This window comes from Sus scrofa, chromosome 10, assembly GCF_000003025.6.
Source record: "Sus scrofa isolate TJ Tabasco breed Duroc chromosome 10, Sscrofa11.1, whole genome shotgun sequence".
Lineage (NCBI taxonomy): Eukaryota > Metazoa > Chordata > Mammalia > Artiodactyla > Suidae > Sus > Sus scrofa.
Genome location: NC_010452.4, coordinates 44,918,834 through 44,945,697, shown reverse-complemented (window position 1 = coordinate 44,945,697; position 26,864 = coordinate 44,918,834). Strand labels below are relative to the sequence as shown.

The following is a 26,864-nucleotide window of genomic DNA, read 5'->3' as shown; positions in this document are numbered from 1 at the left end:
TCACCCGAGTTGAGATGCACACCATCTCCATCCCTGGAAAATTCCCTTGCACACTGCTCCCCTACCAGGAAGCACTGTTTTCTCTCATCTCCTATTTAGTTTTTGTTGTTGTTGTTTTTTAGGGCCACACCCACGGCATATGAAGGTTACCGGGCTAGAGGTTGAATCAGAGCTGCAGCTGTTGGCCTGCACCACAGCCACAGCAACACAAGATCTGAGCCGTGTCTTCAACCTACACCACAGCTCACAGCAACGCTGGATCCTTAACCCACGGAGTGAGGCCAGGCATTTAACCTGCATCCCCATGGACGCTCTTTGGGTTTGTCAACCATTGAGCCACGAGGGGAACTCCTCTTATTTAGTTTTAAACCAACTAGTTATTACAGTTGATGGCAGTCAGAGCTCTTGTGAGACCTGTGATTCAGTTCAGAATATACTGTGGATATCTTTCCATAATGTCCATAGTTTTCCATAATCCTGTCGAACACACTGTTTCATTCTTTTTACTGGTTGTGTAATGCTCCTATTCTTTGTAGAGATCTAAACTACTCATTAGAATGTTAATGAGTGATAAAACACGAACAGCAAGTTACTGTAGGAAAGTACTGAAACATCTCTTAGGATTGTAGATTCATGTACCAACCTACCTTTCATTTCTAAAAGCAAATTCTTTGTTTTTATTTTTTATTTTTGTATTTTTTTGTCTTTTGTGTTTTTAGGGCCACACCCATGGCATATGGAGGTTCACAGGCTAGGGGTGGAATTGGAGCTGCAGCTGCTGGCTTATCACAGCAACTTGGGATCTGAGCTATGTCTCCAAACTGCACCACAGCCCACAGCATCCCTGAATCCTTAACCCACTGAGCAAGGGATCGAACCTGTGTCCTCATGGATGTCAGATTCATTTCCACTGAGCCAAAAAGGGAACTCTGGTTCTTTTTTGTTTTTTAAACTTATCATTTTTAAGTATCTTTTGACTTTTCACTATGAAAAATGAAGACATTTTTACACTTCAATTTCCCCTAAAACCTCCAGCAACCAATTTTCACTTACTGTTAGTTTTTTTACACTGTAGAGCCTTGTAACAGTTTTATTTGACAGGGCACAGTTGAGACGAATACAGGGCTTACTTTGAGCCTTCCTGGCAGTATCTTTCTGAGTTCTTTGTCTTGATTGTCTCTTGGTTGGTTGACTATCATTGCTGAGCAGGTCTCCAGTGCCTGCTTCCTTTCACCCAAGTATGTCTCTTGGATGCTTTGTTTACTTTCTTGCTTGAGAACTTGATTGTTGCCTTTATGTTTAAATACCAACTTAGCTGATTGTGGTAGTTTCAGGCTGCATGTGTTATTTCCTTGAGCACTTGGTGGACCCTGCGTCTACAATCTTACAGCATCATGTATTGCTATGAAGAAATGTGAGGCTAAAAAATTTCCCTCTTGTAACAGAATGTTTTGATTTTGATGATCTATGGGATTCTCAGGCATTGAACTTTAGAAACTTGGCTGTATCCCCAGATTTTGATTATTCTCTTCCTTTTCATTGAAAGACAGTGTAATTTTTTTTTTTTTTTTTTTGTCTTGCTATTTCTTGGGCCGCTCCCGTGGCCTATGGAGGTTCCCAGGCTAGGGGTCTAATCGGAGCTGTAGCCACCGGTCTAGGAGCCACAGCAACGCCAGGTCCGAGCTGCATTTGTGACTTACACCACAGTTCCTGGCAATGCTGGATCCTTAACCCACTGGGCGAGGTCAGGGCTTGAACCTGCAACCTCATGGTTCCTAGTTGGATTTGTTTCCACTGTGCCAAGACAGGAACTCCTAAAAAATTTTTTTAATTGAAATATGGTTGGGTTACAATGTTGCATTAATTTCAGGTGTACATAAAGTGATTTGGTTATACATATATATGTCTGTTCTTGTTCAGATTCTTTTCCGTATAGGTTATTACAAAATATTGACTATAGTTCCTTGTGCTGTAGAGTAGGTCCTTGTTAGTTATCCATTTTATATGTAGTCGTGTGTATATGGTAATCATAGACTCCTAATTTAGCTGTCCTCCCACCCCCTCATACAGGAGTATTTTTAACAATGTATAGCAACCAGCATTTTCTAAAGACTGCATTTAGATCAGAATAATTTTTTAGGCCAGTGTTCGGTTTGTAATTTTTAAGTGTCTCTATATTTTGTCTGTTGGTGTTTCTCCTTTTTTGATAACAATCTCAGTATTTTCAGCAGGTCAGAAAAATTAACTTTCTTTCCCTAGTAATTGAGTCCACAATTCAGTAGCATAAATCTCTTTAGATTCAAATGAGACTGGATTTGTCCTCCTTTTCCAGCCTGCTTGATGTCTGTCTTTCACAGTTGCCTTGTCACTGGTATTAGCACTTAAAGTTTTCGATTAATGTTTGTGTATTTGAAATAATGGGGTAAATGCAATGGAATATTCCCATAATTGTACAAAGTTTGCTGGTTAAATAGATGGCAATCCTGAAAATACTTGGTAGACATGCAGCAGTATCATGTGATATCTCAAAATTATGTTCATTATCTTTCTTTTGGTGTAGGGTAGATAATATGTGCAGTGAATTATGTGCCAAGTAGATGAATCTATATTTTTGTTTTACTCCTTAGTGGGCATTCCATAATCTCATTCTTTAATTCTTAGGCATCTCATTTTTAGCTATTTTAATTAGTTTTTTTCTTATTCTAAGTACTTTCATAGTATTTTTCCTCCAGTTTTTATTACTGAGTACTGGAAAAATCATCTTTTTTTTTTTTTTTTCCTTTCTCTTTTTGGCTCCGCTTGTGTCATGTGGAAGTTCCCGAGTCAGGGATTGAACCTGTGCCATAACAGTGACAATGACAGATCCTTAACCTGCTGTACCACCAGGGAACTCCAGAAAGTTTTATTTTATTTTATTTTATTTTTTGCTTTTTAGAAGGTTCCCAGGCTAGAGGTCAAATTGGAGCTGCAGCTGCTGGCCTACACTGTAGCCACAGCAATGTATGATCTGAGCTGTGTCTGCAGTGTACACCACAGCTCACAACAGTGCTGGATCCTTAAACCACTGATGGAGACCAGGGATTGAACCTGCATCCTCACAGATACTAGTTGGGTTCATAACCCACTGAGCCACTGCGGGAATTCCCCAAAATTATCTTTTTTTAATGGCGTTGCTTCACTCCTTTATAAACATTTCAAAAATCAAGCTTTTAGTATTTTTTCATGACCCTCCATCAACTTTATATTTCCCTGATACAACTTCAGCAAAGCTGACTGACACGCTGGCCATTGTGTATGATCGCTTACGTTCTCATACAGTTGTTGTGTTGAGGGATCCCCAAGACCCCTCCCTGGCTCAGCCAGGCCCTAGGAAGACTCAGGGAATTCGTATATAGTCATACTTGTGACTAGGATTTATTTCTGTGAAAGAATCTGAACCAAATTCAACAAAATACAAGGTGCAGGGGGCAAAGTCTAGGGAAAACCATTGGCAGGCTCCAGAGCTTTTTTCCACTGGAGTCAAACAATGGATATTAGTCCCCCCATAACAAGTATGACAACACATGTGTGACGTGTCATCACCAGGAGGCTCTTTAGAGACACAGCATCCAGGATTTTCATTCAGGGCTGGTTACACAAGCACCCCCTTTCATTCCAGCCTCCTGGAAGAAAAGCCAGTGTCTACGGTAAACCATACTCTTTGTATAAACACTGCAGGCACCGTGAGCTACCCTTCGCAGTTAATAGTGAGAACCCCCTGATTGTAAGTTCTGGGACACCAGCCAAGGCCCAGCCTTGTAACCAGGCCTTCTAAAGAAAGGGTACCCAGTTCTGGCCCCCTGTGTTAACTCTCTTCTCTGTAGTCTTCCATTCTCAGCACAAAATGGTTATTTTCATAAAAACTTTCTGATTAACTGTACAAGGTTTCATTTCACAAAATATGTTTTGAATTGGTGTCTTGTGTAAGACTCAAGGCTGTTACAGAGATGGATGAAGCAGTTTAGTCTAAAAGCAGAGACTGTTGGTCCAAACTGCAATAAATGCCACAGTGGAGGTATGAATTAAATACCATTAGCACAGAAGAGGAAGGCCTGAGTGCAGAGTAATGGGTAGCAGTTTTCTCCATGTGGATGTTATTTCAGCTGAGCCTTTAAGGTGAGTAAGAATTAGGTAGATAAAGTAGGGAAGGCTATGCTAGGTGGAGGGGTGTGACAAGAGTGATCAGGTTTGGGTGATCAGTTTTTAGAGAGATTGGTGAAAGGTGTTGAAGTTAGGAGAGGTAGACTGAAATGTAAAGGTTTTTTTTTTTTTTTTTTTGGTCTTTTTAGGGCTGCACCCATGGCATGTGGAGGTTCCCAGGCTGGGGTTGAATCAGAGCTGTAGCTGCTGGCCTACACCACAGCCACAGCAACTCAGGATTCGAGTCATATCTGTGACCTACACCACAGCTCATGGCAATGCTGGATCCTTAACCCACTAAGTAAGGCCAGGGATCGAACCTGTGTCCTCATGGATGCTAGTCAGATTTGTTTCTGCTGAGCTATGATGGGAATGTTTTGGGGGTTTTTGCATGGAGTATAGGAACCAAATAACTTTTTATTACAGTCATTATTTTAGAAATATAATATTTGCAGTAGCATAAGCTGTTTTCCAAACTGCATGCAGCCCGTTAGCCATTTAGTAGGTTGTAAAATCAATTTGATTGTTTTTTTTAATAGGCATTTTAAAAAAGAAATGGGGTATTCTATAATATATTGGATTGTACCTAAGGCATTTCCTGAAGCATTTACTGTAAACGTTAGTGTGTGTGTGTGTACGCACATGTGTACTGGGATGGGAGTTAAGTGCATTTCTGACATTGGGGTGTAAGTCGGAGGAGCTTAAACCCTTTTTTAAAAATAAGATGAATTACAAGACTGGTGCTCAGTTAGGGAGCTCTTAGAAAGGTCTTTTATTTCCAACACTATGGTGAATTTGATAACCTGAGAATGTTTTTGCTTCATACACCTGGGAGTACTGAGTAAAACATAGGTCATAAAATGCACAGCTGAGTGATTAAGAATATAAGTAAAATATTCAGGGATAAGAATGAAGAGTAACTGAAAACAGAGTAGTCAGCAGTGAGCTCAGTTTAAGAGTTGGGGACTTGAGGGGGAAGATGGTTGGTCCCCTAAGTTAAGGGGCTTTGGTTTTAACAACAGATGTTAGCACTGGGAGGAGAGAAAAATCCAGCAGTCAGTGCAAAGCAGTAATTAGGAGTTGGATCACTTTTGCTGTACAGTTTGGGTTCGAGGAAAAAAAAAAATCTCAAGAGATTGCAGAACTGTGGTTCCTATATGGGTTTGGGATTCCAGTTCCTTTTGGGACATTAACATAAAAATCAGATCTAAGCCAGTTCCTGAGGTGCTTGGCAAAACCACTCTGGAGTGGCACCCATCAGTACAGGCCATGCCCCTTTCTCATAGTTAGAAGCTGCACTAAGAATCAAACCCCGTGAGTGAGAACCAGTGGGTTCGATCCCTGGCCTTGCTCTGTTAAGGATCCGGCGTTGTTGTGAGCTGTGGTGTAGGTTGCAGATGCAGCTCCTATTCAACACCTAGCCTGGGAACCTCCATATGCTGTGGGTGCAGCCCTAAAAAGAAAAAAAAAAAAAAAAGATGATAGATCAAAGCTGGGTAAGATTGTTACATTTCTGTGCAATAGTATGTTTTTATACTCAAAGGAAATAGGCTTATGTGAATGATGATCAGTTGTCTGAAGTTGATCATATTCTGCATCAAAAGACCTTTCTTTCTCACACTCCCAGCTCCATTTTGCAACATGGTATTGAAGGTTCAAGTCCCATGCCATTGAATCTCTAAAGATTTGCCATTTCTCAGCAATAAAATACACAAGCAGGTATACTTAGCAGAGTTCCAGGGATTGTACCACATTGTCAATATACAATTGAAGTTTTTTTTTTCAAACTATAAATGCAAGAAAGTTTTAATATTAGGAAAGCTTTTAATACAATGTAACATAGCAAAATATCCAATCAGAAAAAAATCTTGACAATCACAATAGATAAGGATGTGACAAAAGTCAGCACTTATTTCTGTTTCTGATTGGAGTTCTTGTGGCTCAGGCAGGTTTGATCCCTGGCCCTGCTCAGTAGGTTAAGGATCTAGTGTTGCCATGAGCTGTGATGTAGGTTGCAGATGCAGCTCGGATTCCGTGTGGCTGTGGCTGTGGTATAGGCTGGCAGCTGCAGCTCCAATTGAATCCCTAGCCTGGGCACTTCCATAGGCCACAGTAGGTGTGGCCCTGAAAAGAAAGAAAGAAAACCAGTCTTAGACAACTAAAACTAGGAAGTTAATTCTTTAATGGAGTAAACCTATCAGGAGTTCCCATTGTGGCTTAGCAGAAATGAATCTGACTAGTATCCATGAGGATGCAGATTTGATCCCTGACCTCACTCAGTGGGTTAAAGGATCTGGCTTTGCCGTGAACTGTGGTGTAGGCCAGTGGCTGCAGTTCTGAATTGACCCCCTAGCTTAGCAACATATGCTACAGGTGTGGACCCAAAAAGCCAAAAAGCCAAAAAAAAAAAAAAAAAAAAAGAAAAAGGCAACATATACAGCAAACTTAAGGGATTAGATTCTCACACCCCCACCCCAAACTGTAGTAAGTAGAGCTAACTGAAAGAGACTATAAAATCTGTTTCCTTGAAATGACTAAAAAAAGAATCAAAAACCTAGAAGACCCTCAGAGGGAGAAAAAGAATTGAAAAAGAATTTCTAGAAATAGAAATGAACATACTAGAGTTAAAACTCATTCAGTGAGTTAAACTGTAGGTTAGATCCAACGGATGGAGATTTAACCAATGGGGAGATGACTCAAAAGAAATTACCCAGAATGCCGGAGTCCCCATCGTGGCTCAGTGGTTGACGAATCTGACTAGGAACCATGAGGTTGCAGGTTCGATTCCTGGCCTTGCTCAGTGGGTTACTGATCCGGTGTTGCCCTGAGCTGTGGTGTGGGTCAAAGACGCAGCTTGGATCCTGCGTTGCTATGGCTCTGGGGTAGGCCTGCAGCTATAGCTCTGATTTGTCCCCTAGCCTGGAAACCTCCATATGCTGCAGGAGCAGCCCAAAAAAATGGCAAAAAGACAAAAAAAAAAAAAAAAAAGAAAAGAAAAGAAATTACCCAGAATGCAGCAGGTAAAGTGGGTAAAACAATTGGAAGCATGAAACTGAGTCATGGAAAAGAGTGAACAGGCACTATGTGTTTGTAATGAGAACCAGATGTAGAGATAAATAACGGGTGAGAGAATATTCAGAGATACAATGGCCAAGAATTGTTGAAAGTCAGATTTCAGAAATACAACATCTAAAAGGCAAAGGTAAAGACAAATCCATGTCTAGATAATTCAGAAAGAAACTGAAGAACCCAAAGAGATCAGGCAGGTCTGAGGGCAGTTGAAGGTAAGAGGTGGAAGCTCCATCAGTAATCAGGTTGAGAGGTGATGCCTGTCTGACGTTGAGGGATGGGCCCAGAAGACCTGTCGGGGAATTAGAGGTGGCATCCTTGGGTGACTCGGTGAATGTTGAGTCAGAAGTTGTAGGGAGAAGAGTTTAAGATGATGACAGACTTTCTAGTTTGGTTATTCAGGTAGATAATGGCACTTTCTTCACAACTGGAAACAGAATGAAAAGCTTTGGGATGTTATCCAGGGTTTGAGGAGTGGATCAGAGCAATAACGTTGTTTAGGACCTGTTGAGTTTGAAGTAATTGTGGAACATCTATCCATGGCTCTCTGCAGGTAAGCAGTGTCTGGAAAGGCTGATCATTAGACTATGGGGGTTGTTTTTGTGATTGTTAAAGTCATGGTATTGCCAGGGTTTAGGATACAAAGTGTGAAGAGATGATTGGCATGTTTTAGTACTTGGGGGAATGATCCTCTTTGAGAAATGTATTGCTAGAGAATGAGCAGTGAGAGTGTTTGGAACCAGGAAAGAGTAGTGTAAAGCTGAGAGGTTTACTGAGGTTTGATCATTTGGGGATCATGGAAGGAAGATGTCCTTAATTCCCTCAGTAGGGAATTACGACAGCACATGTGAAGTGTTGCCAACGAGGAAAGTTGATCAGAGACTGGGGTTCATGAGTTTTATTTTGGGGCTAATCACATAGGACGCCCTGACCTTTAAAAAATCTGTTATGAGTGTTAGAAGTGATACCTGGGGGGTTCCCATTGTGGCTCAGTGGTAACAAACATAACTAGTGTCTATGAGGATGCAGGTTCGATCCCTGGCCTTGCTCAGTGGGTTAAGGATCCACATCGCTGTGAGCTGTGGTATAGGTTGCAGATGCAGCTTGGGTCCCATGTTGCTGTGGTGTGGGTGGGCCGCTGTAGCTCCCATTCCACTCCTAGCGTGGGAACTCCCATTTTCTGCAGGTGCAGCCATAAAAAGAAGAGAAAACAAAACAAAACAGAAATTAATGATTTACTTTGTAACCATCTGCCACTTTAGAAATGTTTTTGAATTCCTTCTATGTTGTGTCTTTTAGTCTTTGAATATAGGAATTTTCTCTTCTCTCTTAATGCTGTTTTGAAACAGCAGTGCTTGTTAAATGATGAAGCAATTTTTTTTTTTCCATTGGGGGTTGTGATTTTAACCCACATAAAGCTTCATTGGGTGATTAGAACATAAATACTGATCATATCCTTTGTAACACAGAATGTATCAGAGTTGCTGATGCAGACACTAGGCTGGGCCTCAAGGGGTGCCTTTGCCTGTTCTGCCCTGTGTGTCATTTCCTGTCACCTCAATCATGCCTAATTTTTTTAATTGAGGTACAATATACAATATTATATGAGTTAGAGGTATGCAGTAATATACCGATTCACAATTTTAGGTTATGCCCCATTTTTAATTATTGTAAAATATTGGATATACCATAAAAAGAATGCAATAATGGCATTTGCAGCAACATGGATGGACCGAGAGATTATCATACTGAGTGAAGTAAGTCAAAGATAAGTATGTTATGATATCACTTATATGTGGAGTCTAAAAATATGATGCAAATGAAGTTATTTACAAAAGGAAAATAGACCCATAGACAGAAAACAAATTTATGGTTACCAAGGGGAAGGCGAGGGGAATCAATTAGTTTGGGATTAACATACACACTACTATATATAAAATAAACCACAGAGCTTCTGTATAGCACAGAGAGCTATATTCAATATTTTGTAATAACTGATAGTGGAAAACAGTCTAAAAAGAATACATGTATTTTTATATTTATAAGAAATACAATTATTATGTATATAACGGAATGACTGCTGTACACCTGAAACTAATACAACATAAATCAACTGTACTTCACTAAAGAAAAATATATTGGCCTTATTTCCTGTACTGTGTATCATTGTATCTTATTTTATACATAACACTTTGTACCTCTTAATCCCCAACCCCTGTCTTGCCCCCCCACTTCCCTCTCCCCACTGGTAACCACTAGTTCTCTTTATCTGCTGCTTTTTTGTTATATTGACTAGTTCATTGTATTTGATAACAAATTTTTGGTGCTACTTACTGCTTTGCATAAGGATCCTGGTTTTTTTGCTCATCCTCTTTGTAGGTTTTTCTTTCTCTTTTTTTTTCTTTTTGCCACACCTATGGCATGTAGTTCTCTGGCCAGGGATCAAACCTGCAACCACAGCTGTGACAATACCAGATCCTTTACTGCTAGACCACTGGGGAACTCCGTTCTTTATAATTTTTTTAAAAAATATTTCTTCTGTATTTATTTTCCTTTTTCCAGCTTTCTTTTTCTCATTTATTCATTAGTGGCATTCCTTTGGGATAATCAAGACTAAAGAGGTTTAAAGAGGTACAGTGAGATCCTGCTGTGCAGCATTGAGAACTATGTCTAGATGCTTATATCACAACAGAACAATGGGAGGGAAAAAAATGTATACATGTATGTGTAACTTGGTCCCCATGCTGTACAGCGGGGAAAAAAAAATAAACAAATAAATAGGTTATTTAGGGTTCAAATTGAAACACTGAAAAAGCTGGTAGGCATTGGAGGTTAACACCTTAACGTTGGAGGTTAACGCCCTGTGTTAAGTTTCCCTCGTCTTGCGTCCTAGGAAGAATATAAAACAACAGCACTGTGAAGTTATTGTTGGAGCCCAGTGTGGCAACTCAGTGTTACGAGGAGCCCACGTGTATGTTCCAGGAATTGTGTCAGCCTCAAAATGTAAGTCTAATGTTTAGGTTTCTCTGTAAAATGTTTGCTAAGATTTTTGTGTATCATCAAATTGGAAAATTTATTATCACTGAGATGTATTTCAGATTTCCTTTAGTGAAGACATTTTCCAAGCTTTGTATTTAGTAAAGCCACTTGAGGGACATTTCTGATGTGGACTAACGGATTAGGCATCCACATGAGGTTTTCTGCCAATGTTTTTATTCCGTATGAGGATGTGTGTGCTGTTTGTTTAGAGGATCATAACTGACTAATAGAGTAAGATGTCCGTGAAGTGGTATGTATGTATCCCATTGCTCTAAAACCTCGGGCTGCTGTACTGTCATTAGTGAGGGGAACATTCAGAGCCTGGAATTTTAATTTGGAGATGAAACTCAGTGTTCTTAATTTACTCTCTTAAGGGGTGTTAGGTTTGGGGAAAATAATTTAAATAGAAGGTATTCTTTTTTTTTTTTTTTTTTTTTTTCTGCTCAGCTAAAGACTTCCAATTGGGATTAGATTTGTTTGGTTGGTTGGTTGGTTTTTTTCAGGGCTGCGCTTGTGGCATATGGAAGTTCCCAGGCTAGGGTTCGAATTGGAGCAGTGACTGCCAGTCTATACCAAAGTCACGGGAACAGGATCCTTAACACACTGAGTGGGGCCAGGGGTTAAACCTCATGGATACTAATTGGGCTTGTTACTGCTGAGCCACAATGGGAAATCTGCAATTCTGGCAGGATTTTTTTTTTTTTTTTTTTTTTTTTTTGTCTTTTTAGGGCAGCACCCACGGCACATGGAGGTTCCCAGGCTAGGGGTCTAATTGGAGCTGTGGCTGCCAGCCTACGCCACAGTAACTCAGGATCCTAACCACGTCTGTGACCTATACCACAGCTCATGGGAACGCTGGATCCTTATCATACTGAGCGAGGCCAGGGATGAAACTTGCAACCTTATGGTTCCTAGTCAGATTCATTTGCATTGCGCCACGACAGGAGCTCCATGGTAGGATGTTTTGAAGATTATTCTGTATCTTTGTTTTCCTAGGTAAAAATCTTGAATTAGGTTATTGTTGGGAAACATTCAAAAGTAAAAGTTATATTTTCTATGAGGGATCATATTGAGACAGTGGCCCTGGTTTAAACTGTTTCATTCCCACTGTTGATACCCCTTGGCCTCCCTAGTCTTAAAGCTTGAAGACTTAAAGCTGAAAGAATTTTCACTATTCTGCTGAAATATGATCAGTGTGATACAATTTTCTTCTTTCTCTAGTTATGAAAGGTGGAGATACTGTTTCCGTATACTCTGATATTAAAGGCAAATGTAAGAAAGGAGCCAAAGAATTTGATGGAACAAAAATATTTCTTGGAAATGGGATTTCTGAACTAAGCCGCAAAGAAATCTTCAGCGGGCTACCTGATCTTAAGTATGTTATCACATGTTGTTTGGGGAAAATAAACATCCTTTTTGTGAATCAAAATAATTAAAAAGTGTAAAAACTATATCTAGTTGCATAACATGAATAATTTTATTGGTGTAAATTTAACTAGAAAATATTGGTTTAACCCATAATGCCTTACTTTTTGGGGGGAAATATGTATTTAGGTAAAATAGTAAATGCTCATATTAAAGAGCCAAAGTAGGAGTTCCCTCTGTGGTGCAGTGAGTTAAGAATCTGATTGCAGTGGCTCAGGTCGGTGCAGAGGCATGGATTCAATCCTTGGCCCAGTAACAGTAAGTTAAGGATCCAGCATTGCCACAGCTGCTGCCTGGATACAATCCCTGGCCTGGGAACTTCATATGCTGTAGATGTGGTCATTGAGGAAAAAAAAAAAGGCCAAAGTAAGCAACCATATACACTGTAATTGTCAAAATTTTACTTTTCCTTTTGAATGTTAATTTGGAAAGTCTTGCATCCTTGGAAAACTTACTTATCTTGATAAAAGATGAATTAAATGACCTATCTAGATCTTTTTAACAGTCTATGTGAAAAAACTTATGATTTTGATATAAGCTTTTTTCACATAGAAATAAATTTCTTTCACATAAAAATTTTACCAGAAAGCCAGCACCCACATCAATACTTGTGGTCAAAAGTTAATGTTTGGATTTATTCAAACCAAATTAAAATACAAGTTCGTTTCAGATCATTTCTGGTTGCTACAGGCTCTAAATAAATTAAATCTGTGGACAGTCCTGTTTCTCATTTTGCTTAGTATTTTCAGCCTGTTTTAGGGACTCTCCATTTCTCTAAAGCTGACAGCTGAGGGAGATGGCAGTGAAAGCTGTGTATTTATCCATCAAAGACAAGGCCACACCCCCAATTCCTGGGACAGGTTTTCATATTTCAGCACTTTGGATTTTTTTTTTTTTTTTTTTTTTTGCTTTTCAGGGCTGCACTTGAGGCATATGGAGTTTCTCAGGCTAGGGGTCAAATCGGAGCTACATCTGCTGGTCTACGCCACAGCAACACCAGATCCGAGTAGCATCTGCAACCTACACCACAGCTCACAGCAATGCCAGATCCTTAACCCACTGAGCGAGTCCAGGGATCGAACCCAAAACCTCATGGTTTCTAGCCAGATTCGTTTCCGCTACTCCATGATGGGAACTCTAGCAGTTTGGATTTATAGTTGAAGTGAATTCTTCTAAGGAAACAGGCTATTCCCTACATCTCAAGGTAGTAGTACTTTTCAAATGGCCAAGAATATTTTTTTCTCCTCAGAAGGCCTTATGAATGTGAAGGTTATTCATATATCTACTGCATTAATCTTTGGGTCTGGACTAGGGGGTTGATACTTTGACTACTTCCTGTGGTTTGTTATTAGTGGTACGTGCTTCACCCTCTTATTTGATGTGTTGGTTCCAGTATCTGTGTCGACAGACCTCTGAGTGCTGTTTTCTTTGTTGGCGGGAATAGGAGGCAGCCATCTTTACAGAAACTTTTTTTTTTTTGGCCATGCCCACTGCGTACAGAAGTCCCTGGGCCAGGGATCAAACCCAAACCATAGCAGCAACAAGGCCGGATTCTTTACCCCAGACCACCAGGGAACTCCAAAAAACTGTTCTTTAAACTCAGCATTCATTTAGGTTGTTAGGATTTCTTTCCATGCCTTTTGGAGAAAAAACATGCTTCCACAACAACGAAATGTTACATGTATACACTGTTACTCACATTCTTTTAAAACTTCAGAACCATTTCTACCACCACTACCTTTGTACATTGAAATAGTGAATTTGTGCCCTTTGGTTTCTTGAATTCCAGCTGAGTTGAATCATTCATAGACTCAGAGATAGATTAGTATACTAACAGATGGTTTATCCTATTAGGTCTTATATTTTGCATTATTATATGAAGGTACATGCTATAGAAATAGTTTTAAGAGAAACATATAAGCCCGTACCCAAACAATAACTGGCTTTAGTTATTCTTTGTCATATTATTTTATTTTACTTTTTATTTTTTAAAAATTATAGTTGATTTACAATGTTGTTCCAACTCTGTCATATTATTTTAAATTGAATATTGTACAGGTGGACACTCTTAAGCTGATAGGCTTGGTCAGAAGGAGAGAGTCAAGGGGGAACCAGATCTTGAAGCACTGAGTGGGAACTGGGTTAGGAAGGCAGGCGTGTAAATGTTAGTTTCAGAATTTTTCAGAGGACTGGAGTCCTGCAAGTCAGAATCCTTTAAATTTTGGAGGCGTGATCAATCAGTCAAGGCTTTTGGTGATGGGTTTAGGCTCTGGGGTTGGGGTTCAGGTGTTGAGCAAGGTAAGCACCCCAGTTGTCTCAACAAAGAACCGACTTTTGAATGTGAGGCAGTGACATTTTTGAAGTTTCTTTTGTGTATTTTCTGCTCCAGGGCAGGAACTATTTAAGAAGTGGTTTGATGTGATCCTGATTGGGGATCAGAGTCTTATCTCTGATTGAAGGTCCAGATCTAGAGATTGCAAATGTTAAATGAGTGTGGGTCAAAGGAGCTCACATTTGCAGTCAGATGCACTGCAGAGACAGGCTACCCATAGCTACAGAAGTTACTTCACTCTAAAGGCAGCATAAACTTACTGTGCTGTGGCATAGAAATCCACAGATAATTTGATCTTTGTCCCGGGTTCCTGGCACACAGCTCCTAAAACCCTTGGAATCACAGGTGTGGTAAGAATGCTCTTGTATCCCTCAGCCAGCTTCAGGATGGGCGCTGTTGGCCAGAGCAGCCAACCCCGGGATTAGAAGGTTGGCACTTTGATCCCAAGCCACAGACCTCTGGGGAAGAGAGGGGAGTGGAGACCAAACTAATCACTGGTGGCTGATGATTGAATCAGTTGTGCTTATGTGATGAAACTGCCCTTAGAACCAGGAACAGACGAGCTTGGCAAGCCCTCAGGATGGGCATCCATGCCACCCCTCCCATAGCTTGCCCTGGGGCAGCTCTTCTGTTTGACTATTTCTCCGTTTGCTTCATAATAAACTGGTACTTGTAAGTAAAGGGTTTTCCTGAGTTCTGTGAGTCATTCTAGTGACTTCGCAAACCTCAGGTGGGAGATACAGGAACCTCCACATTCATAGATACCCAAGGATGGGTGGCAACCCTGGGATGTGCAGCTGGCACCTGGAATGGGGGTAGGCTTGTTGGACTGAACCTGTGGAGTCTGACCAGGACCTCGGGCAGTTGGTATCAGAGTCAAATAGAATTGTAGGACACCTAGGAGTGTTCATAGAGGTGGGGAGTTGGCTGGTGTGAGAGAGAGACAGAGAGCTCCACACACATGGAGTCGGAAGGATTGTGAGTAAAAGCAGCCCCCGTGCCTGTATCAGGTAGGATACAGACCATCCGTGCAAGTGCTTCTCTGCCAGGATCAGTTCACAGGCTGTGAGCTTGTCTCCCGTGCTGTACCCGTGGGCTCTGTTCTTGTTTGCCCTACTTGGACTCTCCTCTGCTTGCACCCTTGTAACTTTTTGAAATCCTCATTTTTACCTTGCTTTTATGATCAGACAGCACTTTTTTCTGGGCACCTCTAGTCCCTGGAACAAGGTGTTGACTTTTTCTTTTTCGTTTTCTTTTTTTTCCTGTTTTTTTTTTCCCCCTTCTTCTTAGGGCTGCACCTGCGGCATATGGAAATTCCCAGGGTAGGGGCTGAATCGACGCCAGATCTGAGCCTCATCTGCAACTTACATCGCAGCTCACAGCCATGCTGGATCCTCAACCCACCAAGCAAATCCAGGGATCGAACCCGCATCCTCATGGATACTAGTTGGGTTCTTAACCTGCTGAGCCAGGGCGGGAACTCTGATTTTCCTGTTTTCTTGCTCCCTCTAGCCAGGTTTGGCTTTCTCTAACTGCACACCCGTGTACTCTCTCTCCCCTTTGGGAGCCTCTGGGAGATTCTTTGATGCTGATGTCTGTCTTAGTGGGTCACTGTCCACTTGGCCGTCCTTCCTCCTCTGCTCAGTTCCACTGCCACCCACAGTGGGACAGAGGGGGCAAAGGTCACCCTGTGGATTGTGTCAGTACCAGACAATTACTCTTGAAAGAGCAGAGAGGAAAGCAGTGTGGCGTGGTTGTCATTGCATTACATCGGCGTGATTCTTACATAGGGGTGTGTGTGTATATATAAATTTAATATATATTAAATTTATTTACAATGTATTAATTTCTGTCTACAGCAGTGGCTCAGTTTTATATGCATATATTCTTTTTCGTAAGATTTATTATAGGATATTGAATATAGTTCTCTGTGCTGTGCAGTAGGGTCTTATTGTTTTTCTGTCCCATGTATAAGCTTCTATTTGCTAATCCCAAACTCCCAATCCTTGCCTCCCCAACCCCCTGCCCATTGGTATTACTCAGCCATTAAAAAGAATGAAATACTGCCATTTGCAGCAATATGGATGGACTTAGAGATGATCATACCAAGTGAAGGAAGTCAGACAAACTAATACCACATGATTTCAGTTATACGTGGACTCTGACATACAGTGCACATAAACATATCTACAAAACAGAAACAGACTCACAGATACATATTTGTATTTTTCATACAACTACCGAGCTTAGTGCCTGGCAAACTGAAGCCTTTCCAAAATGTTTATTGAATTGAAAGGCACATGAAAGTGATCATACATCTGGTACCAGAAGGATGAGAACACATCAGTGAATAAGGACTCAGATGTTCTTCACGTTTTAGTCTGTTCAGATCTCTAAAGAGATGAAGTGGTGCCTAAATGAAAAATTTGTGTAACTTTATCCTTTTTAGTGCTCCCAGTGGCTTTCTCTGCTGTGGGTAAGAATTCAGGAACAATTCACAGGAATACTCTTTAAGTATTTTGGTGTTGAGTGAAAAAGGTTTTATATTTTTTATATACTTTATCTTATATTTGATGTGCTATTTGAGTATATTCCTAGAGATGGAATTTGTGTAGACTGTGTAATTATACTGAGTAATGTTAGATTTCCTGTTTTCAGAGGCATAGGCATAAGAATGACGGAACCAGTGTATCTCAGCCCTTCATTTGACGATGTACTGCCTGGCTACTTATTTTTACAGGTAAGTGTTTGTAAAAGCAGAATATTTAGTCAGATTGAGACATACTTCCATGAACTACTTGAAATATAAGGGTTTGTTACTCTCTTTTTTACCTTTTTGTTGTTGTTGTGTATTGGTGTTTTCTGGTTAAGTAGTAAAAAAAAAAAGCCTAGTAAACACTCTTTTTTCTCAAATGATTTTTAATGACTTTTTCTCTCTCCCTTTACCCAATGGTGCTTTAATGACTTACTGTAACGATTGCTTTCCATCTCAGAATATTAGTCCCTAAATAAGGCATACATTTGCTCTCTGTACAACTGTTCCATGTGTAATTTTGAGTGAGATTCAAATGGCATACCACCAGCAGATTTTGGTCAAATGCTTATCAGTTGCAGTGATATGTAACAGGTAACTTGTTTGGCCTTTTCCAGTTTATGGCGTACATTCATGTACATTAATTCACATGATTTATTACGATCTGCTGGTTAGGTGGCATTGTTACTGTTATTCCCAGTCTACGATGAAGATACTGAAGACCAGATATGGTTGGGTTCTTGAACAAGGTCATGCAATCGGTAATTAGCAGCATCTGAGCTCTATCCTAAGCGTAGATCACATTTGCATTCTCCTCTGTCTAGTGTGTAACCAAAAGACATTTTATAAATCCAGAGACTGACTTAATCCTTGTGTCAACAAATAGAAAAACGGATTGAAAAAACCAGATTTTGGAGTTCCTGTCGTGGTGCAGCAGAAATGAATCTGATTAGGAACCATGAGGTTATGGGTTCAATCCCTGTCCTCGCTCAGTGGGTTAAGGATCTGGCATTGCCGTGAGGTGCAGTGTAGGTTGCAGACTTGGCTCGGATCTGGCGTTGCTGTGGATCCCACCACCTGAATGGTCTTTAGTTGGGCTGGCTGGGGTCGAGCCTGGGTCAGGATGGTGAAAAGCTCTCCCAGGTGCTTCTTGTTTGCAGCTGAAGTTGGGAATTGCTATAGCACAGGACCTGGGAGATCTCAAAAACATTGGTGCCCAGGCCTGGTTGCTGAAAATTCTGATCTAACTATTCTGGATGAGGACTGCACGTTACAAGACAAGACAAAACAAAAACTGCTCACCAGGTGATTTTATCCTGCAACCAGGATTGACAACATTGGATTCTTAACTCACTGAGTCACTAGGGAATTCCTCTTTTTTTTTCTTTGTCTTTTGTCCTTTTAGGGCTGCACCCAGGGCATGTGGAGGTTCCCAGCCTAAGGGTCTAACAGAGCTGTTGCTGCTAGCCGACGCCAGAGCCACAGCCACTCCAGATCCGAGCTGCGTCTTCGCCCTACACCACAGCTCGCAGCAACGCCAGATCCTTAACCCACTGAGTGAGGCCAGGGATCGAACCTGCAACCTCATGTTTCCTAGTCGGATTCCGCTGCACCATGACAGGAACTCCTCTTTTTTTTTTTTTTTTTTTTTTTTTTAAGTTTTATTGACGTACAGTTGATTTATAATGCTGTGTTAATTTCTGCTATACAGCAAAGTGATTCAGTTATACCTATATATATTTTTATATTCTTTTCTATTATGGTTTATCACAGGACATTGAATATAGTTTCCTGTGCTATACTGGAGGACCTTGTTGTTTATCTGTTCTATAAATAATACTTTGCCTCTGCTAATCCAAAATTTCCAATCTATCTCTCCCCAATCCTCCTTCCTCTTGGCACCCACAAGTGTGTTTTCTTTGTGTGTGAGTGTTTCCATTACCAGAACATTCTTACTGTGTTACATAGGATTGGAAATTTCTGTCATCTTTGGCCCTTAAAACAAATTTTTTTTTTAGGAGTTCCCGTTGTGGCTCAGCGGTTAAAGAACCCCACTAGTATCCCTGAGGATGCGGGTTCGATCCCTGGCCTCGCTCAGTGGGTTAAGGATCCGGCGTTGCTGGGAGCTGTGGTGTAGGTTGCAGGCACGGCTTAGATCCCGTGTTCCTGTGGTTGTGAAGTAGGCTGGCAGCTGTAGTTCTGACTCCACCCCTAGCCTGGGAACCTCCATATGCCGTGGATGTGGCCCTAAAAAGACAAAAAAAAATTACATTATTTTTAAAAATTGAAGTATCATTGATTTACAGTGTTGTGTTAATTTCTGCTGTACAGCAGAGTGATTCAGTTATGTATATGTACAAACATACCTATACACATACTTACACACATACACACACACACTGTTTTTTGGTATTTTTTCCATACTGTTTATCATAGGACATTGAATATAGTTTCCTGTGCTATACAGTAGGACCTTGTTGTTTATCCCTTCCACGTATAATAGGTTACATCTGCCAAATCTAACCTTTCCTCAGTCCTCCCCCGGTCCCCTCCCTCTTGGCAACCAGAAATCTGTTCTTTCCCATGAGTATGTTTCTGTTTCAAAGATAGGTTCTTTTGTGTCATATTTTATTTATTTATTTAGTTTTTTCTTTTTAGGGCTGCAGCTGCAGCATGTGGAGATTCCCAGGCCAAGGGTTGAATTGGAGCTGCAGCTGCCAGCCTATACTGTAGCCACAGCCATGCAGGATCTGAGCTGCGTCTGTGACCTACACCACAGCTCATGGCAATGCCAGATCCTTAACTGACTGAGCAAGGCCAGGGATCAAACCCTCAACCTCATAGTTCCTAGTCGGATTTATTTCCACTGCGCCACGACAGGAACTCCTTGTGCCATATTTTAGATTCCACACACATTTGTCTTTCTCTGGCTTACTTGGCTTAGTATTGTTGCGGAAACTGCAAAAACCGTGGCGATGGAAGGAGACAAACAGCACTCGGAGATAGGGAAAAGCAAGGTTTAGTCAGCACTGGTTCGGGCTCAGAGGAGTCACCTCCAGAGTCTGAGCACCAGGTCTTTGTTCTCAGTAACTTTTATACACTACAAGGTCTTGATTTTCCCATGTAAGCATCCCGGACCTCCCCCCATCCCCAAGCAGACAGTGTTCTTCCCTAAGAAACTGAGCGAGCAAGGTTACAGAAGCGGAACTGATAAGCAGTGTTGGGTACATGATTAGCAGGGCTGCTGGCTTGGACAGAGGGCACACAGTTGTGACATTATTACAAGAAGGGTGGTCTAGTGATGAGCATAGCTGTAAAGGCTTGCAGCTGCCTTCTTAGCCAAAGGGGGTTGTTCTTTAGTTAAAACTCTAATTCGGTATGATAATCTTTACATTTGTGTTGCTGCTAATGTCGTTACTTCATTCTTTTTTAATAGTTGAGTAATATTCCATTGTATGTACCACATCTTTATCAGTTCATCTGTTAATGAACATTAAATTGTTTCCATGTATTGGCTATTGTGAATAGTGCCGCTATGAGCATAGGGCTGCGTGTATCTTTTCAAATTAGAGTTTGATCTGGGTATGTGCACAGGAGGGGAATTGCTTGGTCACACGGTAACTCTGTCCATAGTTTTCTGAGGAACCTCACTATCGTTTTCCATAGGTCTTTCACCAACTTTCCACCAACAGCATTTTCTCCACATCCTCTCTAGCATTTGTTATTTGTAGACTTATTAATGATGGCCATTCAGACCAGTGTGACCCATGTACCTCATTGTAGTTCTGATTTGCATTTCTCTAGGAAGCAGTGATGTTGAGCAATTTTTCATGAGCCTGTCAGCAATTCGTATTTCTTCTTCGGAGAAATGTCTCTTTTGGTCTTTAGCTCATTTTTTGATTGGGTGCTGTTGGTTTGTATGAGCTGTTTGTATATTTTGGAAATTAAGCTCTAGTTGAGTGCATCATTTGCAAATGTTTTCTCCCATTATGTAGGTTATCTTTTTGTTTTGTTTATGGTTTCCTTTGCTGTGCAAAGCTTTTAATTTTGATTAGGTCCCATTTGTTTGTTTTTGCTTTTATTTCTTTTGCCCTAGGAACTGACCTAAGGAAACATTGGTATGATTTATGTCAGAATGTTTTGCTTATGATCTCTTCTAGGAGTTTTATGGTGTCATGTCTTATGATTAAGTCTTTAAACCACTTTCAGTTTATTTTTGTGTATGGCCAGGGTATGTTCTGACTTTATTTTCATGTAGCTGTCCAACTTTGCCCCAAACCCCTTACTGAAGACTGTCTTTTTCCTATTTTATATTCTTGCCTCTTTTGTTGAAGATTAATTTTTTTTTTTTTTTTGCCTTTTCTAGGGCTCCTCCCACGGCATATGGAGGCTCCCAGGCTAGGGGTCCAGCTGGAGCTGTGGCCAGCGGCCTACATCACAGCCACAGCAACACAGGATCTGAGCCACGTCTATGACCTACACCACAGCTTACAGCAACACTGGATCCTTAACCCAGTGAGCGAGGCTAGGGATCGAACCTGCAACCTCATGATTCCTAGTCAGATTGGTTAACCACTGTGCCACGAAGGGAACTCCTGTTGAAGATTAACTGACTGTAGGTGTGTGGGTTCATTTCTGGGCTCTCTATTTTGTTCCATGGATCCATATATTTGTTTTTGTGCTGATACCATACCTTTTTGATTACTGTACTTGGTAGTGTTGTCTGAAGTCTGGAAGGGTTATGCTTCTTGGTCTGTTCTTTTTCTCCAGGATTGCTTTGGAAATTCTGGGTCTTTGGTGGTTGCATATAAATTTTAGCATTGTTCTAATTCTGAGTAAAGTGTCCTGGGTAATTTGATAGGGATCTTATCAAATCTGTAGATCGCTATGGGTCGTATGGCCATTTTAACAATCTTAATTCTTACAATCTAAGAGCATTGGGTATCTTTCCATTTATTTAAATCATCTCGAGGTTATTAATGTTTTATAGTTCTCAGTGTATGTCTTTCATCTCCATCATGGTTATTCCTAAGTATTTTACTTTTGGGGTGTGATTTTTTTTTATTTTTATTTTTATTTATTTATTTATTTATATTTTTTGCTTTTTTTAGGGCTGCACCTGCAGCATATGGAGGTTCCCAGGCTAGGGGTCTATCAGAGCTACAGCTGCCGGCCTACACCACAGCCATAACAATGCCGGATCCTAGCCACATCTGCAACCTACACCACTCTCACGGCAATGCGGGTCCTTAACCCACTGAGCAAGGCCAGGGATTGAACCCATAACCTCATGGTTCCAGTTGGATTTGTTTCTGCTGCACCACAGTGGGAACTCTGTTGGGGTACAATTTTTAAAAGGTATTTTTTATATTCCCTTCTGGTATTTCAGTGTTAATGTAAAGAAAGGCAATTTAATTTTGTATTTAGTCTTGTATTCTGCTACAATGAATAATTTATCAGTTCTAGTAGTATTTGTATGGGGACTTCAGGGTCTTCTATAGGTGGTATCATGTCATCTGCATATAATGACAATTTTCCCTATTCCTTTCCAATTTGGATACCTTTTGTTTCTTGTCTGATTGCTGTGGTTAGGACTTAGAATACTTGTGGTGAGAGTGGGTATCCTTGCCTTGTTCTGAATTTTAGCGGGAAGTCTTTCAGCTTTTTCCTGTTGAGAATGTTAGCCGTGGGTCTGTTGTTGATAGCTTTTATCATGTTGAGGTATGTTCCCTTCCATACCCACTTTGGTGAATGTTTTGATCATGAATGGATGTCGAATTTTGTCAAATGCCTTTTCTGCATCTATTGAGATGATCATGTGGTTTTTGTCTTTTGTTTATGTAGTTGTATCATGTTGATTGATTTGTGTAAAACCATCCTTGTGAATTTGGGATGAATCCCACTTGATCATGGTGTATGATCTTTTTATGAGTTGTTGCATTTGGTTTGCTAATATTTTGTTGAGAATTTTTGCTTCTAGATTTATCAAAGATGATGATGGCCTGTGATTTGATTTGATTTGATTTGATTTTTTTTTTTTTTTTGGCTGTGTCTTTGCTTTTGGTATCAAGGTGATGGGGGTCATCATAGAATGTCACTGGGAATTTTCCTCCTCTTCAGTTTTTTTTTGGAAAAGTTTGAGAAGGATTGGTGTAATTTCCTCTTTGTATGTTTGGTAGAATTCACCTGTGAAGCCATCTAGGCCTGGCTTGCTTTTTTATTTTTTTATTTTTTTATTTTTTCCTGCTGCACTCATGGCATATGAAGTTCCCAGGCCAGAGAGTGAATCTGAGCTGCACTGCGGCCTTAAGGACCCAATCCCAGACCTTTAATCCACTGTACTGGGCTGGGAATCAAACCTGTGTCTCAGCAGCGACCTGAGCCACCACAGGGACAGCACTGGATCCTTAACCCAATGTGGCCCAGTGGGCACTCCTGGGCCTGGACGTTTGTTTGTAGGGAGCTTTTAAATTACAGATTCTATTTCACTTTTAATGATCGGTTTGTTCAAGTCATCTATTTCTTCTTGATACTGTTTTGGTGGGCTATATGTTTATAGAAATTTGTTCCTTTCTTCTAGGTTGTTGAATTTATTGGCCTGTTAATTGTTCATAGTTTTCCCTTATGGTTTGGTTGTGTTTCTGTGGTGTTCATTGCTATGTCTCCTTTTGTATTTCATTTATTTGGGTTTTCTCTTCCTGGTGAACTTGGCTTAAGGTTTGTCAATCTTGTTTACTCTTTCAAAGAACCAGCTCTTGGTTTTATTGATTTTTTTCTATCTTTTAAACTATTTTAGTTATTTCTTTTCTGATCTTTATTATTTCCTTCCCTCTACTGACTTTGGTTCTGTTTGTCCATCACTTTCTAAATCTTTTTAAGTGGTAAGTTGTTTGAGATTTTTCTTGTTTTTATGAGGAAGGACTATATCTCTGTGAACTTCCCTCTAAAAACTGCTTTTGGTGCATCCCTATAGATTTTGTTTTGTTGTGTTTTAAGTGCCATGTGTCTTGAGGTATTCTTTAATTTCCTCTTTGCTTTCATTGTTGACACATTGATTTTTGAGTAACATGTTTAGTCTCCATGTAATCATTTTTTCTTTTCTTTTCTGTGATTTCTCATTTCTTGCCATTGTGCTCAGAAAAGATGCTTGAGTTGATTTCTTTACTCTTAAAGTTGTTGAAGTTCGTTTTGTGCCCTAGTAAGTGATCAGTACTGAAGAATGTTGTATGTGTACTTGAATGTTTATTCTGGTTTTTTTGGAGGTAATGTCCTAAAAATACTGTTTCACTGTTCTATTGTATGTATCATTTAGGATCTCTGTGGCCTCATTGATTTTCTGCCTAGAAGATCTGTCCATTGATGTGATTGGGGTGTTAAAGTCTCCTACTATTTTATTCCTTTCAGTTTCTCCCACTATGTCTGTTAGTATTTGTTTTATGTACCTGGGTGCTCCTATATTAGGTGCATATATGTTAACAAGCATAAAATCCTCTTCTTATGTTGGTCCTTTTATCATTAAATAGTATTTTTTATGGGCTTGGTTTTGAGGTCTATTTTGTCTGATATGAATATTGTGATCACCACTTTGTTTTCATTCCATTTGCATGAAATATCTTTTTCCATGTCCTGACTTTCAGTCTGTGTGTGTCCTTTGCCCTAAAGAGCATCTCTTGGAGGCAGCATATTGTAAGCTTTTGTTTTTTAATCCATTCTGCCACTCTGTATCTTTCAATTGGAGCATTTAGTCCATTGACATTCCAGGTAACTTGTGATAGATATGTATTTATTGCCATTTTAAACCTTATTTTCCTGTTGATTTTATATTTCTTCTTTGTCCTTTTATTTTTCTGTTTTTCCTTTTGTGGGTTGATGATTTTGTTTTGTATACATGTGTTCTCTTTTTGGTTTTTGCAAATTGATCATGTGTTTCTGATTTGTTGTTGATTTGTTAAAGTATGTTAACCCCTTCCTATATCTTCTTGCTTTAGACTGGTAGTCATGTAGGCTCGAACACATTCTAGGTAAAAATATTTTATGATTCTTTTTTTTTCTTTGTCTTTTTATCTTTTTAGGGTGCCCCCACAGCATATGGAGGTTCCCAGGCTGGAGCTCAAATCAGAGCTATAGCTGCCAGCCTTTACCACAGCCACAGCAATGCAGGATCTGAGCTGTGTCTGTGACCTACACCACAGCTCATGGCAATGCCAGATCCTTAACCACTGAGCAGGGCCAGGGATTGAACCTGCATCCTCACAGATCTTAGTTGGGTTCGTTACCACCGAGCTACGACGGGAATACCCCCATTTTAGATTTTGATGTCCTCTTTTACATCTTCATGTTCATCCTTCTTGTTTATCTTCATGTTCATTGTGGTTATCATCATTTTCACAGACATTTAAAAATTTTTTAATCTGTGTACTGGCTTAAGTGATTTACTTTCCAGTTCTGATTTTCTCTTTCCATTGGATTCTTCTTTTCTACTTAGAGAAGATTTTTCAATATTTTCTTTAGGATAGGTTTAGTATTGCAGTATTCTTTTATTTTTTTCTTGGGTGAGAATTCTTTGTCTTTCCTTCTATTCTAATGATAATCTAGCTGCATAGAGTATCCTAGGTTGCACATTTTCCCCTTTCAGAACTTATTGAATATATCTTACCACTCCCTTCTAGCCTGTGGCATTTCTGTAGAGAAAGCAGCTGATAGTCTTATAGGGGTATCCTTGGAATTAACTGTTTGTTTTTCTCATGCTGACTTTGGAATCCGCTCTATTTTTTTTTTTTTTTTTTGTCTTTTTAGGGATGCACCCATGGCATATGGAGGTTCCCAGACTAGGGGTTTAATCAGAGCTACAGCTGCCAGCCTACACCACAGCCACAGCAATGCAGGATCCGAGCTGCGTCTGCGACCTGCACCACAGCTCATGGCAATGCCGAATCCTTAACTGACTGAGTGAGGCCAGGGATCAAACCTGCAACCTTATGGTTCCTAGTCGGATTAGTTTCCATTGTGCCACGATGGGAACTCTGGAATCTTATTTTTAGTATTTGCCATTTTTATTATAGAATGTCTTAGAGTAGGTCTTTTAGGGTTCGTCTTGTTTGGTACCCACTGTGCCTTCTGTATCTGGGTATCTGTTTTCTTTTTTAGATCTGGAATGTTTTCAGCCATATCTTCTTCAAATACATTTTAAATCACCTTTTCTCTTTCTTCTTTTTCTGGAATCCCTATTATGTGTAGATTGGTGTACTTTATATTATCCCATAGATCTCTTGTATTGCTTTTATTTTATTCTGTTTTTTATTTGCTTTCTATTTGGTGCCATGACAGACTGGATGATTGCTCTTCTTCTGTCTTTCGGGTGAGTTACTCATTTCTCTGTGTTATTCATTCTGCTCTTCATTGCCTTTAGCTTGGCTTTTGTCTTTGCAAATGGAGTTTCTAATTGTTCTTGTCTCCTCTGTGTAGTTCCTAGTTCTTTTTTACAGTACTCTGCATTTCTGTTGATAGTCTTTCTTCCTTCAGTGTTTTCATTATTTCCTTTTTGATATCAGTGTCTAGTAGACTGAAGAGGAGTGTTTCATTGTTGTTTCAGGGGATTTTTCTTGGTCTTTTTAACTGGGTGTGGTTCCTGTACTTCTTCATTGTACTTATATTTCTCTTATTCTGTGAGTTTAGGAGAAACAGTTGTCTACTGTGATCTTGGAGGGCTGTTTACACGTGGGCGTGTCCTTGCATAGCTTGCGTGGGTTTAATGTTTTTGGTGGGAGGACTGTTTTTAGTATGGGTGCCTGTCCCCTCTTTGCCCAGCGTGTGCCAGCTGTTAGCCTCTTGATAATGGGTGTACACGTGTTGCCACTGGTGCCCAGATCCTGGGGTTCTTGATGGTGGTGGCAGTTCACACACACCTTCAGAGCACACATTGGGAGCAGAGGTGGCTCATGACTACTTCTGAAACCCATTGGAGCTTTCGACCACTCCTGAGGCTTGGTGGCAGCTTGCAACCACTCCTGGAGCTCATGAGGGCAGTGTCCTGCTGCTTGAGAGCATGCTCAGGGAACAAGGCTGCAATGGTGGGTCCGCCTCCTCCTCTTGTGCCCCCCCTAAAGAATGGCGCCTGGCCTCTAAGGAGTCCCAGGCTTCCTCTGTGAACACCCTCAGATGTGAAAACACCAGATTCCCATCCCCTCAGGCTGCTTTTGCGCAGCCATCCCCAGTCTGCTCCCCGGGTCTGATCTCCAAAGCCTGAGCTTCAGCGCCCAGTCTCTTCCTGCACTGGCAGACGTTCGT

At 40.5% G+C, this 26,864-nt stretch overlaps 1 protein-coding gene across 8 annotated transcripts in view; it reads left to right on the top strand.

Moving 5' to 3' along the window:
* The window catches only part of LOC100524391 (putative methyltransferase NSUN6), a 73,846-nt gene that overhangs the window by 12,327 nt on the left and 34,655 nt on the right, over window positions 1-26,864 (top strand). For 7 of the 8 annotated variants that reach the window (XR_002336345.1, XR_002336346.1, XR_001298151.2 and 4 more), the window contains 3 exons: window positions 10,142-10,251; window positions 11,509-11,662; window positions 16,703-16,784. Coding sequence is in view for 5 of the 8 variants with exons in the window: in XM_021064826.1 (XP_020920485.1) it covers window positions 10,142-10,251; window positions 11,509-11,662; window positions 16,703-16,784 (346 nt within the window). In the remaining 3 variants the exon portion in view is untranslated. The remainder of the gene's footprint in view (window positions 1-10,141; window positions 10,252-11,508; window positions 11,663-16,702; window positions 16,785-26,864) is intronic. The other variant, XM_005653806.3, reaches the window with a different exon arrangement.